The following is a 16,689-nucleotide window of genomic DNA, read 5'->3' as shown; positions in this document are numbered from 1 at the left end:
GAAATCCAGTTGCCTGCTGGGTCACCATGAAAGCACACCTTAAATCATTTATTGTACAAGTGATTATGTGTGAGACACTGGGCTAGGTGCCAGGGAACACAAGTTCTTTTATGTATGTTCTGCACTTTGAGTTGTAGTCTCCCCCTGGCCTCTTAGGTGCTCATGGAATGTGGAGGCAGCATGAGGTCCCTCAACTGGTCTTTATGGGGGCAAAGCCGATAACCGCAGTGTGAGTCTGTGCTGCCCAGGCATGGTTGCAGTGTCCAATATTTAGGACCTAGCGAGCAACCAAGTAGAAACCTTAAAACTTGTTGGCAGGTGGAAGACAGTTGTCAGAAGGCATGGTGATAGAGAGCAGAATTCACAGAACTTCTCGCAACGGGGAAAACAAATGGTTGCCTCAGTAAGAAGAACAGTCAGAAGGAACCATCAGTGTACTCCAAACATGAGCGGGTCAAGAAATGCTCAGGCACAGTTGGCAGTCAGAAAGCTAGGCACACGCGGAAGGAAACACTGATTCACCAGGGGTGTATGTATTTCTAGTATAAAATAATTCCTTTTGGTTATGATCCCAAGCTGCATTTCACAACTGGTTCTGGGTTGTTCTGTAGATAAACACAATCCCCCATCCCCAGTGTGTGGCTACTACCCCTGGCCATAATTTGTGTTTCAGCTAGGGTGCCTTAAATGCTTTGGAATTTGATATCAAGATGCCAGTTTGCTAGCTCGAGCCCCGGATCCTTTGCTGTCCAGTCTGGGCCTTGTCATGCGACTATGCCGAGTATGTATTGATAGCTATAGTGTGCTCAGGTAGTAGGTAAGGCCCAGGCCTGCCTTCAGGAACTCCCTAACCAGTGTGGGAGTGGGATCAGTGTGCCTGATTCCGGTAGTGCTTGATGGGTTGAAGCAGGCCTCCCTCAAGAGGAAGCCATTGTCCTGACTGAAGCAGAAGAGTTACCCAGTGAAGAAGTGCAAGGGCATTCTAGGTCGCAAGTAAAGTGCTGCATGCGCAGAGGCCTCCAGCGGACTCAGGTACACTGGTTGATAGTGTAGGGAGGGGCTGCTGGAATGGTAGGAGAGGCCCCATGCACTGGGCCAATTAACTTGGTTTGAACTTGAAGTGGGAAAGGCGTGTTCTGCTCTGTTTCCTAGAGAGTTTTTTGAGCAACTCACTACACAGTGAACTAGAAGGGGCAAGATTGGAAACAGGTACTAGATAAGGAGGTTTTTGAGGGCCAGAACTAGACAGAACCTTTGTGGCAGCTTTGGTGTTTAGTGCCCTAGAAGTCACTGCTCCATGAAGCCTACCAGAAACCCTGTGGCATGGTGAGTGTCAGGGGTAAGCACCGGGAACAGGCTTGTAAATGTGGTCTCTTCTTTTTCAGTTCAGACCTCAAGGGAACCCGGATGGCTGGAAGGGACCCTGAACGGCAAGCGAGGGCTGATTCCACAGAATTATGTCAAGCTCCTGTAGCTCCCGGCCGTGGGGGGTCCTACTGATCGTGGCACCCCAAGCAGCAGCCTGGAAATGGCACCCAAACACCACGGTCACGCTTAGGATCTGCGGTTCACCATGGGTACTCCAGGGTGGGGAGGGGATGGAACAGCCACCTAGGACTGTGCAGATGTGGGCGGAAGCAGAGCGTGACTGGCGTTGCTGGAGTCAGTTCTCATCTAGCAGGACTGGGCATTGATTGTGATGTTTAATTCTCCCACCTGTGGAACAGAGAGAGGGCAGACCTCACTGTCCACACACCCGCTGTGGGGTTTTCAGGGGGACTGCGTGACTCTCGAAAGTCCCAACCTGGAGGGAAGCAGAGAGAAACTTCTTCAAGCTTGTGCCTTCCTTCCTACCTGCCTCTCCTCCCCCTCCCCACCCCCTCCCCGGGCCTGCCCACCGGCAGCTGCACCAAGCTCACCTGTGTGCTTCAACAGCCTTTTCCAGGTGCTCACCTGAGTGCTGTTTGTCCTTTGTCACCTTGTTGCCACAAGGCCCCTCTGTAAATGAAATAAAATGTAATTTACTATTTGGTGTGTCCGGCCTAATATGGAGAGTGAATCACCGCAGTGATGCTTCACAGTTTGACAGTCATGGTCAGCAGACCATGATGTTAGTCCTTAGAACCTTGTGATTTGCAGCAGGAAAGACGGTGGGCCTTTCTGAGATGAAATCCCAGCATTGGAGTGAAGCAGCAGGGGCCTTTCCCACAAGAGACCTTGGGATGGGAACTGGTCTGTGGTAGTGAATGGGTGAGCTATAGTTATGCTGATGACCAGCCCTCCTGACTGGCTTCTTTGGGCAGATCTCTCTCATACCACTGAGTATGGCTTTGTCTTCCAGGCTCAGCGTTACCTTTGCCCATCTTGATAAAGCTGGGCTTTGGGATGGGTAGGCTGACAGCCATGCCAACATGAGATTCTCTCTCTTCCCCAGTCTCCTCAGCTCGAAGTGCAAACTCCAGGCCCAGGCATGGCCCAGTCTTATGGGGAAGAAAGCTCGGTATTTGCAGCCTTTGGACTATGAAGGGAGTTCTGTATCACTGAGAACTGGGGTGTTGACATCTAACCCATATAAGGTTCCTGACCCTGTCTGAAGTTTCTCCCAAGGAATTATCAAGAGAAGGATGTTGTCTTGCCTCCCCTGACTGACTCTGGAGCCTGCTGCTTTGTTGGTTAACATCTATGGAGTCACCTCATGGGGCTCTTGTGTAAGGGCATCAAGTTTGAAGTTGCTAAGTTTGCATATGGAATGTCCCCCCCAAGACCCCTGTGTTAAAGGTCTTGCTCCAGCTTATGTCACTGTTTGAAGAGGGTTGAATGTTTAAAAAGGGACCCTTGTAGGTTTTGGGTCATTGGGTTGTACCTATCAGAGGGTTTATCGGACACTGGTTTCTTCTTTTCTCTTTTGCGTCTGTTGTTTGGTGAACAGCTTATCCTACCATAGGCTTCTTGTCATGTTCTGCCCCAGGTCTGAAGCCCACCCATGGTGAAATGCCACCTCCAGGACTGTGAGTCAAATAATCTTCACAAGTTGATCCCTGGGTGTTTTGTTAAAGTCCCAGGAAGCTGAATAGCAGGAGTTGCATGAGGATGAGAGGAACGTGTTTTTTAGAAATATGTATTCTGCAAAAGTAAGGACCATTTCTTTACAGCAAGTTAAAATACCAAACCATAGGTCTCAGGGGAAGAGTGGAGACCAAGGAAGAACCCAGGGCTGCATTGGAGCAGCTATCTTGTGCCCTGAGTGGCCAGTCTGGCCCTGGAGGAAGGTGCCCTGTGTTCTAAACTGTCATTTCCTGGTGTGACTCAGTGAAATGCTGGTAGGGAAGGTGTGTATCCAGGCAAGTCTAGTGGCTTAGCATCTAGACTGTGGCCATGCATTGCTTCTCACTGGTATGATTGAAGCGGACACTAGACACAACTCATGATCTGTTTGCTGGCTTGAGGAAGATTTCCCTTGCTCAGAGTGTTGCATGCCTTCCTCTGTACCTTAGCATTGTCTCCATGCTTTTGCCCTGGCTTCCTAAAAAGTATGAGGTTGAAGTGTGTGACCGAGCGCAAGGTGGCAGTGACCGGGCTGCTGGTTCCTTGGTTAGGATTGCTTGCACTTTAGTTGTCAGTGTCTTCTGTGTGCCATGGGATACGTGTTGCTGAATAAATTCGTTTTCCATGGCCCCAAGAGCTGGCAGACCTGTGTTTATCTAGAGGAAAGCAGGGGAGTGGCCGAGGAAGGTCAAGGCTGTTTCTAACAGAGTATGGCCCAGGAGCCATTGGACTCAACTTGCCATCACCACAGGGCAGAGCAGAGAGCTTAGCCCTGGACAGGGCCAGGAATGTACACAGTTAAAGGGGCAGGGGTGTTTAGTTACACCCGGAGATCAGTCGGGGTGGGGGGGGGGGTTTGCAAAATAGGTGTGGCTAATCCTGGGAACATCTCCAGGATGCTTCTGGCATGTGTGCTTCACTCAGGACTTGACACCAGCTGCATCTCTCACCCACCAGCACCAGCCACATTACTAGGATGAGACCTTCAGCCTTAGTTGGTTCAGAGGCCCTGCAGGAGTCTTTTTTTTTTGCTTGGGTGAAATCAATGGGAACCTCAGTGAATGTGCACAGCAGGTGAGACTGTAGTGAATGGAGAGGAGGTAGTCTCTGGGGCCTTGCGGCTCTTAGCCACTGACATGGTTTGGATCTTACTGGTCTGTCAAGGTCCCTTGTATTAGAGGTTGGTCCCCAGCTGCGGGCACTGCTGGAAAGTGAAGGACCCTTTGACAAGTGGCACTTCCTCAGCCCAAGCGAGCACTGAAGGACAGGATCCTGTCATCTCTCTTTGCTTCCTGGATGGCATGGAGTAAGCAGCTTTGCTTTACATCATGCCTTCTGCAGTGATGTCACCCTGTTTCAGTGGCTTCCAAACCAGAGTTGGCCAGCCACAGACTGAGACCTCGGAACCTGTGAGCTTAATCTTTTAAATGTTGATCGTATCAACTCTGTCAACAGGGACAGCACTAATATGCATGCTCCTCACTGCCATCTCATCTTCAAAAGCCATTGGTGGCCTCTGCTCTTCAGCCATCACTGTGACCTCTAACCCTTCCCAAGGTCTCTTTGCCTCTGCAGTCCCAGCTTGACCCCATTTCCCACCCACCTCATGCTCAATGCACTCTCATCCTTGATTTCTCTCTTAAGTCAGAGCCAGGCTTTGTCTACTCCTCGTGACTCTTCAGCCACACAGCTTTTGCACTCCTGTCTGAGGATGCTACTGCAGGGGCAACCTCAGACAGCTTTCCTCTCCATCCCCAGCAAGTGTCATATCACATGACCGTCAATTACTTTTCCTTGGCTTTCTGAGCAGTAATTTACTGCTGCCACATTTGGACAACGCAGCTCATTTTCCCAGTGCCAAGTGTTTGGCTAAAAGTGTCTCAGTCCACCTGCTGGGAGAATATGCTTGAATTTTTCTATCTATCTAAAGACAAGCTGAGCTGCTGACCATCCGACAGGAGACCTGCATATTGAACTTGGATAGTGGATGTGTATGGGATGAAGCGGACAGCTCAGGGCTACACACTGGTGCCTGGATCTCTTCCTTGGAGAGTTAGTTGCTGTGAAGATGCTGCAGAGTGCAGTGGGAACAGCTTGCCCAGACCCACCTGAGGCTGGCTTGTGAGGGCATGAATAACACTCCTTAAAGCCACAGAAATAGGATTGGTTGAACTGGATGAAAGTTGGACATCGGTCTTAGTGACACACATTCTGCAGTGTCTGAATGACTAAGCGTTCTAGTGACAGTCGTTTACTGGAGCCGTGTGTGGGGATGTGGAAGGCAAGGCAACCTTGGGAAGGAAAAGGTGGGATGAAGAGCGAGGCGCCACAGGCTGCTACAACTGCTCCAAGAATCCTGCTCTGCCATACGAGGCATTGGATCTAAGATGGCTCCCGGAACACCAGTGAGACAGCAAAAAGGAATCAAGGCCAGGGCGGTGCCCTCTTCCCCCATCTTCATGGAAGTCCTCACAGGTGATGATGCTCCTTTGCTCCTTCTGAGTTACCTCATCAGACAGGGTTTTCTTTGGAGAATGGTGACAATGTGGTGAGATGTGATTGGCTGAGGATTTAGGGGCTTGGGATTGGCTCAAGCACTGGATTTAAGCTTATGCACTCACTGGGCAATGAACTCAGATCTGCACCCTGACGCTGGTCTCCAGAGTCCGATTTCCCGGGATTCAACATGTGACTCCATCCCCTCTCACCTCCAACCCCACCCCCACCATCCTTGATCCTGCTCCCACAATCATGTTCAACAGTCCTCCCAGCTGGACTGTGGGCTTGAGCTGGAACTCAGTCAGTGGGACAGGAACAAGTCTGAAGTATTAGCCCTTTCCATAATGTCTCATAGCTTGTGCAGGATGGTGAGAGGTGACAGGTCACCTAGATAGCAAAGCTATCATGGACCAACAGCTGCAGGCTGAGCACAGATGCATGGTCCAGCCCAGCTCAGGTAAGCCTTGTCCTAACCAGCAGTCTCCTGGAGCCCGTTCACAGACTGGAGAGAGACTGAAGAAATGGTGGACTGGTCTGTCCTGCTACAATTCTGCCATGTGTTTCATTTGGCTGGTGCCAAGTGTCAGGGTCCTAGCTTAATACTCCTCTACTTAATGCTGTTTGGGACATTCTATTTCCAGTGAAGCAGCTGCTCTAAGAACTAGGTAGCTTGGGCTCAAAGTCTCAGGCACACCTGTAATCATCTTAATTTGCAAACACTTGCATTACTTATCAAAAGGCAAGCTATTGTGTGTGTGTGAGAGAGAGAGAGAGAGAAAATGTCTCCTCTCTGCTGTAGAGGCACTCAGCATACACAAGTAGTAGGCCCCTTACTCTAACTGTGACGCATGGCTCCGTTTTTAATGTGTGACAGTCAGTAGTAGCTAGCTGCCCTGGAAGCTCTCACCTAGCGATTCATAACGGGAACTTAAATTTGTTTGGCCTGAGAATTGCTTTGTGAAATTCTTAAAAGGCACTCAACTCAATTAAGTCTCCTTAGTTCTGAAGGCTTGCCTGCTTTTCTAGGAGTTTGTGCATAGGCTTGCACATCAACATGGCTTTTGTTTCAAAATGGAGACTAGGAAAAGCTTTGCTCCTTAACAGATCAGGTTTCTTCAAGTTTTACATACAGATTTGTTTTCACCTACAGATGTTTTGTTCAGCTCAAGTGATTGTATACATGGGTGCACACACAGAATACAGCTCCTCCCCTGGGCTATGGTCAGTGGCCACACTATGTGTTCCAGATTTTATCTGTTGTGCAACGTTGAATTTATCTACCGCACAGGCGTCTCTTTCTGAAAGCCAGTCAGCATCAAATGACATGTTGCCTGAATTTATCTGGGAGGAAATGTATCCTGTTTTAAAAGGAACTGGTAATTGCATTTTTGTGGGCCCATGTTCATGAGAGTCAGGGGAACAGGACCATAAAGAATGGGTAGCCATCAGGGTTTGCAGGTACCTGGAGGAGAAAGCAAGAGCACGCAGAGGAAGAACTCTGAATTCAGCTGGCATGGTGGTCCACTTAATTTAGTCTCAAAGTCTTGTGGGTGTGGAGACTCATGGGGGCATGCTGCCATGGGCGCACACGGCTACACGACAACCAGCAGTATAGCTCTGTTATGGAAGAGTTTAATGAACTGAACATCATGATGACAAAGACAAGGTTGACCATGTGGCAGCAAACATCTTTCTATCCTCAGACAAAACTTGGGAGGTCCCAGTGTTGGCTGCAGGCAGAAATGCACGGGATCAGAATGTGGGAAGGCAGAAAGTCCCCGGTGTCCCCCTAGGCATCCTCTAGGCATCCGAATGAACCAGTTCCAGGACAACAGGTGATTAAAGTAAAGGATTTATTGTAATCTGCTTACAGTCCTTTGCAAAGACAGACATGTTTTTGCATAAAGATATAAATTGCTTCATTTTAAACTAATTTAGTGTTTTTAATTATATGAAGAAGTTTTGGTGAATTATGAATTGTACCAAACCGAGATTTTTTTAAGAGCAATATGGTACAAAAATAAGAGCAGACAGACAGTTTGGCCTGGGACAGGCATTCAACAGTGAATTTTAGAGAATATGGCTTTGCTGTTTAGTTAAGCAGAGTTACCTGGAGACACATGAGGAGCCAGTAACTTCATTAATACAAAAAGCTAATGCAGACCTTCTCCACTTCAATCCTGGCTAAGGTGGAATTCCAGTTTCTTAGAGTTAACTCAGCTCCTTTCCCCCAGAAACATCTCGTCTGCATGCTGTGTGTGTTCATGGCCTTCAAAGTGTGGTTTTCATATTGCTGTGCATGTAAGCTGACTGTGTTTAAAGACCTATAAATTAAATCCTCCAGATTGCAAATGATGTAAGAAAGCCCCCTCCCTCTGAGTTCAGCGTCCCTGGGTCTCCCCTTGCAGAAGGCAGGCGTCTTTTGAAAGACAAGGTAATGTTGCCTGCGTGGTGAACCCTGTGGGAAACTGCTGACCCCACGGGGGCTTTGTCCCAGCCTTCTGCTTCACCTTTTAGGTTTTGGGAATTCATGATCACTGAGTACTGATGAGAGTCATCATCATGTTTGAAAGATTAATTTGGCCTCTATTCAAAGATCATTTAGTGCAATCATACTGAAGTTCCCCAGAGATACACATGTCTGTGATTTGGGGCAAGAAAAAAGCCATAAATTGCATCAGTATTGGACAGATTAATGAATTAAAATTTTAGTGCCACTGTCTTGCTTATGTGATTCATAGTGTTTTTGTGGTTTTTTTCCTCCAAAACTGTTTATGTATAAAATTTTCACTTTTAAAACCTACCTTTAAAAAAATCTAAAAACCTTCTAGTGATCTGTGGGTCTCCATTCTGACCGACTCATGCTTAGATGGATTGCCCCAGTACCTCCTGCCATGACTGCTGTTCCTGTGACCAGCTCCAGGAGTGAAGGACCCTGTCCAAGGCCAGAGGTGACTTCTGATCTTTGACAGATGTGGAGGGTGCATGGAATTTTTTTTTTCCCCCAGAGGAGAAAATCCGATTTTCTGGAATGGGAGAATTGTGCTCTCTGAGCTATGTTTCCAGTCTCCCCTTCCAAGAGCAAGTTCTGCTTCTTGTAGCAAAGGGGGAAGGACAGCACTCTCAGGACCTTGGTCCAATGGGCCCTGTCACCTGTCAGGAGCTGCAGATGCTGCAGCAGCATCCCGGATGGAAGCAGGAAGAAGCAGAAGCCAGAACTACGCGCTGGAGTCTCACGAACACCCCACGCAGGAGACCAAGAACAAAACAAATAGTACTGAAAAAGTAGAAAGGCTTAGAGACAACCAAAGAGGTTTAAGTGTGGTTATTTACAACAGAGACTGTAAAATGGTAAATTAGATATGAAGCTAAAAAAAGGCACAGCTTTCCCTTTCTTAAATACACTGTAAACGGTTCAGTACGCATGCAGGGCATCTCACTTACAAAAAAAAGTTACCTTGTTTAGACAAAGATAGTACTTAAATAGTCTCCAGCAAAATAGAATTCTTTCAAAAATACTTTCCCATTCATCCTATTAACCATTAAAGATTTTTTTTTGTGTCTCATTTACAAAAGTTCCTTACACCTTATTTCAGGTCCTTCACGATTTATACATACAGTAATGTACAGCACAGCAAAAGACTGCAAAAAATTATTTGTAAAGCCAACACAATAGATACTAGAAATCGAAACCAAGGCATTTAACATCTTATCCATTCTAATTAAATAATAAATGGACACTAACGAGTGTGTATGCCAGCGATGCAGAAAAACGTGCCTGGAAGGCCACAGTTCCACGCCACGTGTTCTGTTTATTACATACCAGGAATCTGTATGTATTTTTGTGTATGCTTTTTGTGTGTTTTTAAATAACAAAAGAATATTAATGCCCCATATTGACTAGACATTTTATGTGCAAACCAAGGGTAAGCTTTAAAAAGTTCTCTAGTCCTTTGAACCCTTTGAAAACAAGCGAGAGATACCAGAAACCACATGGCATAGTTAAAACTTCCATCTGTTAAAATATCAAAATCAGAGTTATTGACTAGATATGGCTTTTCATCCAGAGGAACGGGAACATGTTTTCTAAGCACTGGGAGTGGAGAGGGAAGAGTCCCTTAGTCAGCTCAGGCTTGCCTGATCCAGGTCTCCTGGCTTTCCCGACTCCACACCCTCGATGGGATTTTAAACTTGAGAAACTGCCGACCAACTGTCAATCCGCCGTCACATGTTAAAAATGTGATTTCTTGGGTCCTTCGTAGTTGTAGAACAACGTGGGGAAACTTAAGGCAAAGTTCTTCCTGGCCGGCATCTTCCATCACTTCCTGTGAAAGTAAAGGGGCTTGGCGTTCCCGGATTCCACCTTTGGCAGCTGGTCGCTGATGATCTCCACCAGCATGGCGGGAAACTCCACCTTCAGAGCCTGGGATTCTCGGAAGGTATAGAAGCAGAATTCTAGCAGGTCATTCACCAACTGCAACACACAGACACAGTGGGTATGACACAGGGCCTCATCTCCAGTTCCCCGTCTCCTCCATAGCCTAACCCGATTCGATGCTCAGGAAGTGAGCATTGTCATAGTCTAGTGTCACAGTCTAATCACATTATCTGGGGAGAACAAACAAGTACGTTCTTGTCATGTGTCATCTAGTATCTTCATGCTAAACAAATTCAGCCAAGGGTTACAACTGTCTAGCATGAAACGGATATCCAAGGCACATGTGACAGAAATAAAGTTAAGAGTGCCCAGGTAAGTGGCCCCTCAGCCAGGTCTCATTTGCCAGCTTGTGAACTGGTTGAGTCTGGAATAAGTACGTATGTGTGCAGGCAGCAGGACCACGCATGCAGAAACCCTGGAGGGTTAGAAACAGAGAGGTAGTCTCGCTGGAGGTACGATGTCTCCATGGCTGGCCAGTGGGTCTGAGGCAGCCACCACTTTCACAGGGCTCTTCCCTGAGCTGAAGAAAGGCTGAGGCTCCCTAGCTACACTCCAGTTCTGGCTGATTTTGAAAAATAAAAGCCTCGAGTTACAGGTTATCTGTCTAGTGTGTTGTTCCTACCCCAGGATACTCCTTTCTGGGCCACAACCACTCCCAGTTAGGTAAGTTAAGAAAACACACCAATGTATTACAGCATTAATCTGTTAAAGAACTTAAGTAGAGTGAAGAAACATGTGGAGAGGCAGCATCCTAGCTGATCAGACAAAAGGTGGGTTCCAGGACTTCACAGCAGATCCTCTCACACAGCTCAGTTGGAAGGGGACGGAGAGCTTGGTGAGCACTCAGGTTTGCTAACACTTTGTTAACTTAGCAAATGCTGCATTATTGGACAATACAAGCTGGGAGAAAGCATATGAAACATACAACGGCACAACTGCTCAAAACTCCCTGAGGCTTGGGTCATCCATTTATCACTAGGAAATAAATACGATCAAAGTGAAACTAAACATAAGGTCAAAGTCAGAGATATGTCAACAGAAGAACTGCCTTCAAAATGACCCAACAGTGACGCCCAGCACTAGCTAGCTGTCTTCCCCACAAAAGGACCAAGCATCCGTGAGAACATGAAGCTTTGAAAGGTTCAGGGATCTGGGAGGACAGCACAGAAAGAGGAGGAGAATATTCCGTCACTGGACCCTCACTGGAGCAGAGGCAGTCCCTTCTCTATACTGTGTGCATGTGGGGGACTGTCCCAGCAAACTATTAGGATGATACTGATAATCCCTACAACTCAAACTTCACTATTCTGATGGGCCTGGTGGTAACTAACCAAAATTCCTCCCAGTGATTTTGCTTTGGAAAATGAATTTACTCCACTCACCATTAGCCAGGTACAGGCAGCAGCCATCTTAAAATGAGGTCTACTCTGAATGTAGTCTGCTTTCATGGTCATAAGCCACTGTATGGAATCATCTGAGGCCCTAAACCTGGCTAAGCAAAGTGACCCAGGTCTCTTCCTGGGTGCTGTGACACAGGAATGGATGGCACTGTCCTCAAGAACGACTTTACCTTTGAGACCAGGGATGTGGCACCCAGGTGAGGACTTTATTCAGTGCCAGGAATGAAGGCAGATGCCAGTGTGGTTTCTGTTGCCACCGCCTCCCCACCATGGCTCCCTCTGTCCTTGATGGGGCTTTATGCTTCTCCTTGGTTCCAGCTCTTGCCCCGCAAGTAAAACCAAGAAACTACTACTGTCAAAGTACAAATCTCACGGAAATGGCAAATCCACAAAACAGGAACTGGAAAGGGTTAAACGTTTTCAAGACAGTAATTCATCAAACTAGAATGAATGAAAACAGACTAACTAAAAGGTGCAGGCTGGGTGAATGGATTAAAAACAAGAAGATAATGACTACAGGAAGCTCACTTTGCAAGTAAAGACACAGACTGAAGATGTCAGAAGAGGCGTTTCCAAAAATGCACTAAAGATCCAGAGCAGCCAAACAGCAGGAAGTTGTAATAAAATATTCCATCTAAGCCAAAGGGAGAAAAAAAAAAAAAAGAAAACAACAAAAAACCCAAAAACCAGAGATCCCAAAGTACATCCATAACTGATTTTTTATAAGAGGTTTTTAAAAAATACAATGGAAAAAAATCCTTGCTCTACTAAATGCAGCTGGGAAGGCTGGAGATCCATGGCAGAGGATAGAAACTTGATCCTATCTCTCCCATGAACAAAAGTCCACTCAAAGTGGATGAGAAGCCCACATGGAACATATAAAGCCCTGCAGCTACAGAAGACAGCCGGGAGGAAAGCGTGCAGGACACGGCTGCAGACAGAGACTTTCTCTTTAGGAATTCAAGCAGAGAAACAAAAGCAAATACCAACACTGGTGAGTAAGGATTGCCTCAAACGAAAATTATCAGTACAGAGAAACACTCTACAGAATGAAGAAACAGACTATAACATGGAGGCAATATTAATGTGTTATCCACCTAACTGAGGCTTAATAGCCAGAGTACTTAAAAAAACAAAACAAAACAAAACAAAACAAAAACAAACCCCTCAAAACTGATGGAATAGCACAGAAAAGCTGTGAGTGGTCTGTATGGATACATCTCAAAAAAAAAAAAACAAAAAACCAAAAGTGGCCAAAAAAAATTAGATAGAAAAACAAATAAATGAAAAGGTAAAACAAAACAAAAAGATAACTTACACTCATTAGCCACCAGGGGTGTACAAGTCCCTTCCACACTGAAATCAGCTCACCAAGCATAGAATGGCTACCATGAAAAACTGCTGACAAAAAGCAGAAAATTCATGTGCCATTAAGGGAAATTTAAATTAGCACATACCTTATGAAGATAAACATGGCCACTCTTTTAAGAAAAAGGAGTTTACTATATGATCCAGTTAACTTACAGGAAGTAAAAATCAGCACATTAAAGAGAGAACTCCATGCTTATTGTGATGCTGTTGACAGTGGCCGACAGGATCAACCTTCGTGCCCGTCAGCATGTGATGTGTGAGGGATTAAAACAGTATGGTGGCTACACTCAGGAGGCAGTGCTTCTCAGCCTACGGACAAGGAGAGCCCTATCTTTAGTAAAAGCAATGGAACTGGATGGTACAACAGTGAAATGAGCTGGATGTAAAGGGCAGACATTCTGTCATTTAAATTGAAAAAATTTGAACTGTAAATAGAGTATTGATTGCTAGATGCTGGAGAAGGGGGCGGGTACAGTGCAGCTGATCAGTATTTGTACAGAAATATTATACAAAGCCTAAGACAAGAATGAGAAAAAGACACTCGCGAGGGAAGCTGAGAAATGGAATGTTTGAAAAAAAAAAACTTGCATATTAGAAAAAAATGGGATGATGTATTTAAAGTCTTAAAAGAAAAAAGCTGCTAACTAGAATATTACATTCAGCAAAACTACTATTAAGAAATAGGCAGAAAAATTTTTTCAACACACAAAACACTGAGGCACTCTGTCACCATCAGAACACTGGAGTCACCCTCCAGGGAACACTTGCAGGGCCTACACTAGGAGCTAAAGGTTGATAACCACCATCTTTGAGGAATATGAAAACTCAGGGCTACACCATACAGCCAGCAGACACACAGAGAGACAAGTGTAGTCAGGGTTGTCTATGTAAGAACCCAGGAGAATAAGCAGCTAAGGACAGACAAGAGGTACACTAAGACATGGGAGAAACAGACACAACCACAGCTGCACACCGTCAGTTAGCAACAATAATCTAGAATGTAAATGATTGACGTTCTCCAACTAACATATATATACATTGAGTGAGTTTGTCTCAGGGTACTAGACGCAAAGAAGAAATGGACTTCATTGGTAAGTAGGTACTCAGATGAGAAGTAAAGGAATTGGAAAAGATGGAACATAAAATAGAGAACAGAAGTCAGATAGGTAGGTAGATAGATAGATAGATAGATAGATAGATAGATAGATAGATAGATAGAACCAGGCAGATACAACTTTAAATTTTTTAAAATGCTAAAGGAAGAATCTGGGGAGATGGCTCGGTGGGTAAGAACACTTGCCTAGCAAGCATGAAGGCATGAGTTCAAATCACTGCTTAAAAACTTGTGTGTGCAGGGCCCCCAATGGAGGAACTAGAGAAAGCACCCAAGGAACTAAAGGGAACTGCAACCCTATAGGTGGAACAACAATATGAACTAAGCAGTACCCCGGAGCTCTTGTCTCTAGCTGCATATGTATCAAAAGATGGCCTAGTCGGCCATCACTGCAAAGAGAGGCCCATTGGACTTGCAAACTTTATATGCCCCAGTACAGGGGAACGCCAGGGCCAAAAACGGGGAGTGGGTGGGTAGGGGAGTGGGGGGGGGTATGGGGGACTTTTGGTATAGCATTGGAAATGTAAATGAGCTAAATACCTAATAAAAAATGGAAAAAAACTCAAAAAAAATTTTAAATGCCAAACACTACATTTTGGAAGATTTTGGGGAATAAAATGTTTGAACTATCCAAAGACAAAAAAAAACAAACAAACAAACAAAAAAAAACTTGTGTGTGGCTGCATGCATTTTTGTAACCCCAGAGCTGTCAGAGGTGGAGATAGTAGGATTATTGTGGCTTGCTGGCTCTAGCCTACCTCTAGATTCAGTCAGAGCCCCTGTCTGAAGTGGGAAAGGCTACGGGTAACAATAGAACAGGACACCTGACGTTCTCCTTTGGCTTCTGCATGGGTTGTTGTGATAAATTAATGAAAGAGAGATCAACTCAGTTTTAGGAGATAACATTTATACAAATACCAACACTCAAACTAGAACACATAATTATATAACGCCAACATTATTTAATAATAAATGTGGGGTACAACCTAATATAATGATAGTAAGATCTGGGGGGACCTCAAACCTAACCTTAATTATTAGACTGTCCAAATTTAAAATAAAAAAAAAGATTTAAAAAAAAGCCCTTTCAGTTAAACTATCTTTTAGGCCACCAAGACGTCTCCAGAACTTTCCTACAACAGCTGTAGAACACACGCTCTCAGCAGCATGTGCACAGGACACTGTCTAGTACAGGCCATTCTAGGCTGCAGTCTCAGTGAATTAAAAACAAACTATAGCATGTATCCTTTTACCATGATGTTATAAAAATAAAAAGTGATGGTCAGAACTTTAAAAGATATTCATGTGTACTTAACATTATTCTGAATGACCAATAACCAGTCAAAGGAGAGATGTTAAAATTTCTTGATATGAACAAAAATGGGAATAGAATGTGAGATATAATAGAGGCAACACAAAGAGGCAGATGTATAGTGGTATCTATGTTAAAGACATAAATATCTGAAGTAACCTAGTGATACAACTGAAGAAAAAAAAATTGAGAACCAAGCTCAAGTCAGGAGAAGGAAAGAAATAACAAAGATGGGTGTAAAAAGAAGGAAAACAGGCTTTATAAATGAATAAAAGACTTGGCATGCGGGTGCATGGCAGCTATCCCAGCCCCTGTGAGAATGGGAGGAGCATGGGGAGTTCACAGCCAGGATTACATAACAACTGACAAACTAGGTAGACAAGCCATGTTAAAAAAAGGAAAAAAAGAAAGACCTAATTCAGACATGAAAAATAAAAACATGCACCACAGAAATGGAATGGAAATCTTTTCCTTCAAGATCAGGAACAAGACAAGTCCACTCTCAGTGGCCCTCGTCAACAGAGTAGCGTCCGACTCAACGCATGGTGTCTTGTGGAAGTCACTGTGAGAATGGAGGTAAGTGCACACAAGGAGGAAAGGAGGAAACACACTCGTCCCTGTTAGGAGACTTGTTTATAAATATATAAATAACGCTACGGACCACACACACAGTTGCTGGAGCTAATGACCACACAAAGTCTACAGGACCCAAAGTCGACACACAAAAGCCAGAGATTGTTCTGTGCATGCAAAGGAAATTGTCAAAGAAGAAACAAGAATGTAGTCAGTCAGAGTAACAGAAACAGACAAACCTAGGGATGATTCCTGAAATGTAATGCATGATGTCTAGAAGTAAAATTCTGGTGAGTGACATTGAAGTGGACACAGAACATTGGAGATAAATCCTATGTTCTCAGATTGTAAAACTTTAATCACTAAAATACCCTTTCTCCCCAAAGCATTCTCCATTGTCAGGGCTACTACTATTCGAGTATCAATGGCAGCCTGCACAAAACAGAAAAAATGAAAACAATCCTGAAAAATATATGGAAATACAAAAGATGCTGCATAACTGCCCTAATTAAAATGATTAGAGACATTACCTGACTTCAGAACACAGTTAAAGAGTTAAAGAGTTTGGCTACTATAGCCAAACGCCATCCTGGCTTAAAAATAGTCACACAGACCAATTGAACAAAACACTGGACAAAATCTAAGACCATATACCTACAGCACGTGGTTTATGACAGAGGTTCCTCAAGGACCGGATATAGATCCACCACTGGTCCAGCTATCTCCATACTAGGAAGATAGATGCAAATGAAGAGCATGGAGAGACATTTGCTGTAGCATCTTTGCTGTAGACAACATCTGGAATCAACCTAGATGTCTTCAGATAAAGAAAGTGCAATGCAGGGGATGGAAAGACAGGATAAACTGCTTGTTCTGCAAGTGTGAGGACCAGGTTCCATCTGCAGAACTCACATCAAAGCAAAGCATGGTAGTGCAT

The 16,689-nt window shown here is 44.9% G+C and overlaps 2 protein-coding genes across 17 annotated transcripts in view; one reads left to right on the top strand and one right to left on the bottom strand.

Moving 5' to 3' along the window:
* Arhgap10 (Rho GTPase activating protein 10) overlaps nt 1–2,027 on the top strand; it is a 267,634-nt gene extending 265,607 nt beyond the window's left edge. For all 12 annotated transcript variants that reach the window (NR_156496.1, XM_017313016.2, XM_017313015.2 and 9 more), the window contains one exon: nt 1,386–2,027. Coding sequence is in view for 11 of the 12 variants with exons in the window: in XM_017313016.2 (XP_017168505.1) it covers nt 1,386–1,474 (89 nt within the window). In the remaining variant the exon portion in view is untranslated. The remainder of the gene's footprint in view (nt 1–1,385) is intronic.
* Nucleotides 2,028–7,380: 5,353 nt separating this feature from the next.
* Nr3c2 (nuclear receptor subfamily 3, group C, member 2) overlaps nt 7,381–16,689 on the bottom strand; it is a 346,930-nt gene continuing 337,621 nt past the window's right edge. For 4 of the 5 annotated variants that reach the window (XM_006530577.4, XM_006530575.4, XM_006530576.4 and 1 more), the window contains one exon: nt 8,383–10,018. In XM_006530577.4, coding sequence (XP_006530640.1) covers nt 9,863–10,018 — 156 coding nt within the window. In that variant the 3' untranslated portion in view covers nt 8,383–9,862. Of the gene's footprint in view, nt 10,019–16,689 lie in introns of all 5 variants that reach the window. The other variant, NM_001083906.2, reaches the window with a different exon arrangement.

The sequence above is a fragment of the Mus musculus genome, chromosome 8 (assembly GCF_000001635.26).
Source record: "Mus musculus strain C57BL/6J chromosome 8, GRCm38.p6 C57BL/6J".
Classification (NCBI taxonomy): domain Eukaryota; kingdom Metazoa; phylum Chordata; class Mammalia; order Rodentia; family Muridae; genus Mus; species Mus musculus.
The sequence above is the reverse complement of the archived record's forward strand: the minus strand, read 5'-3'. Positions and strand labels throughout refer to the sequence as shown.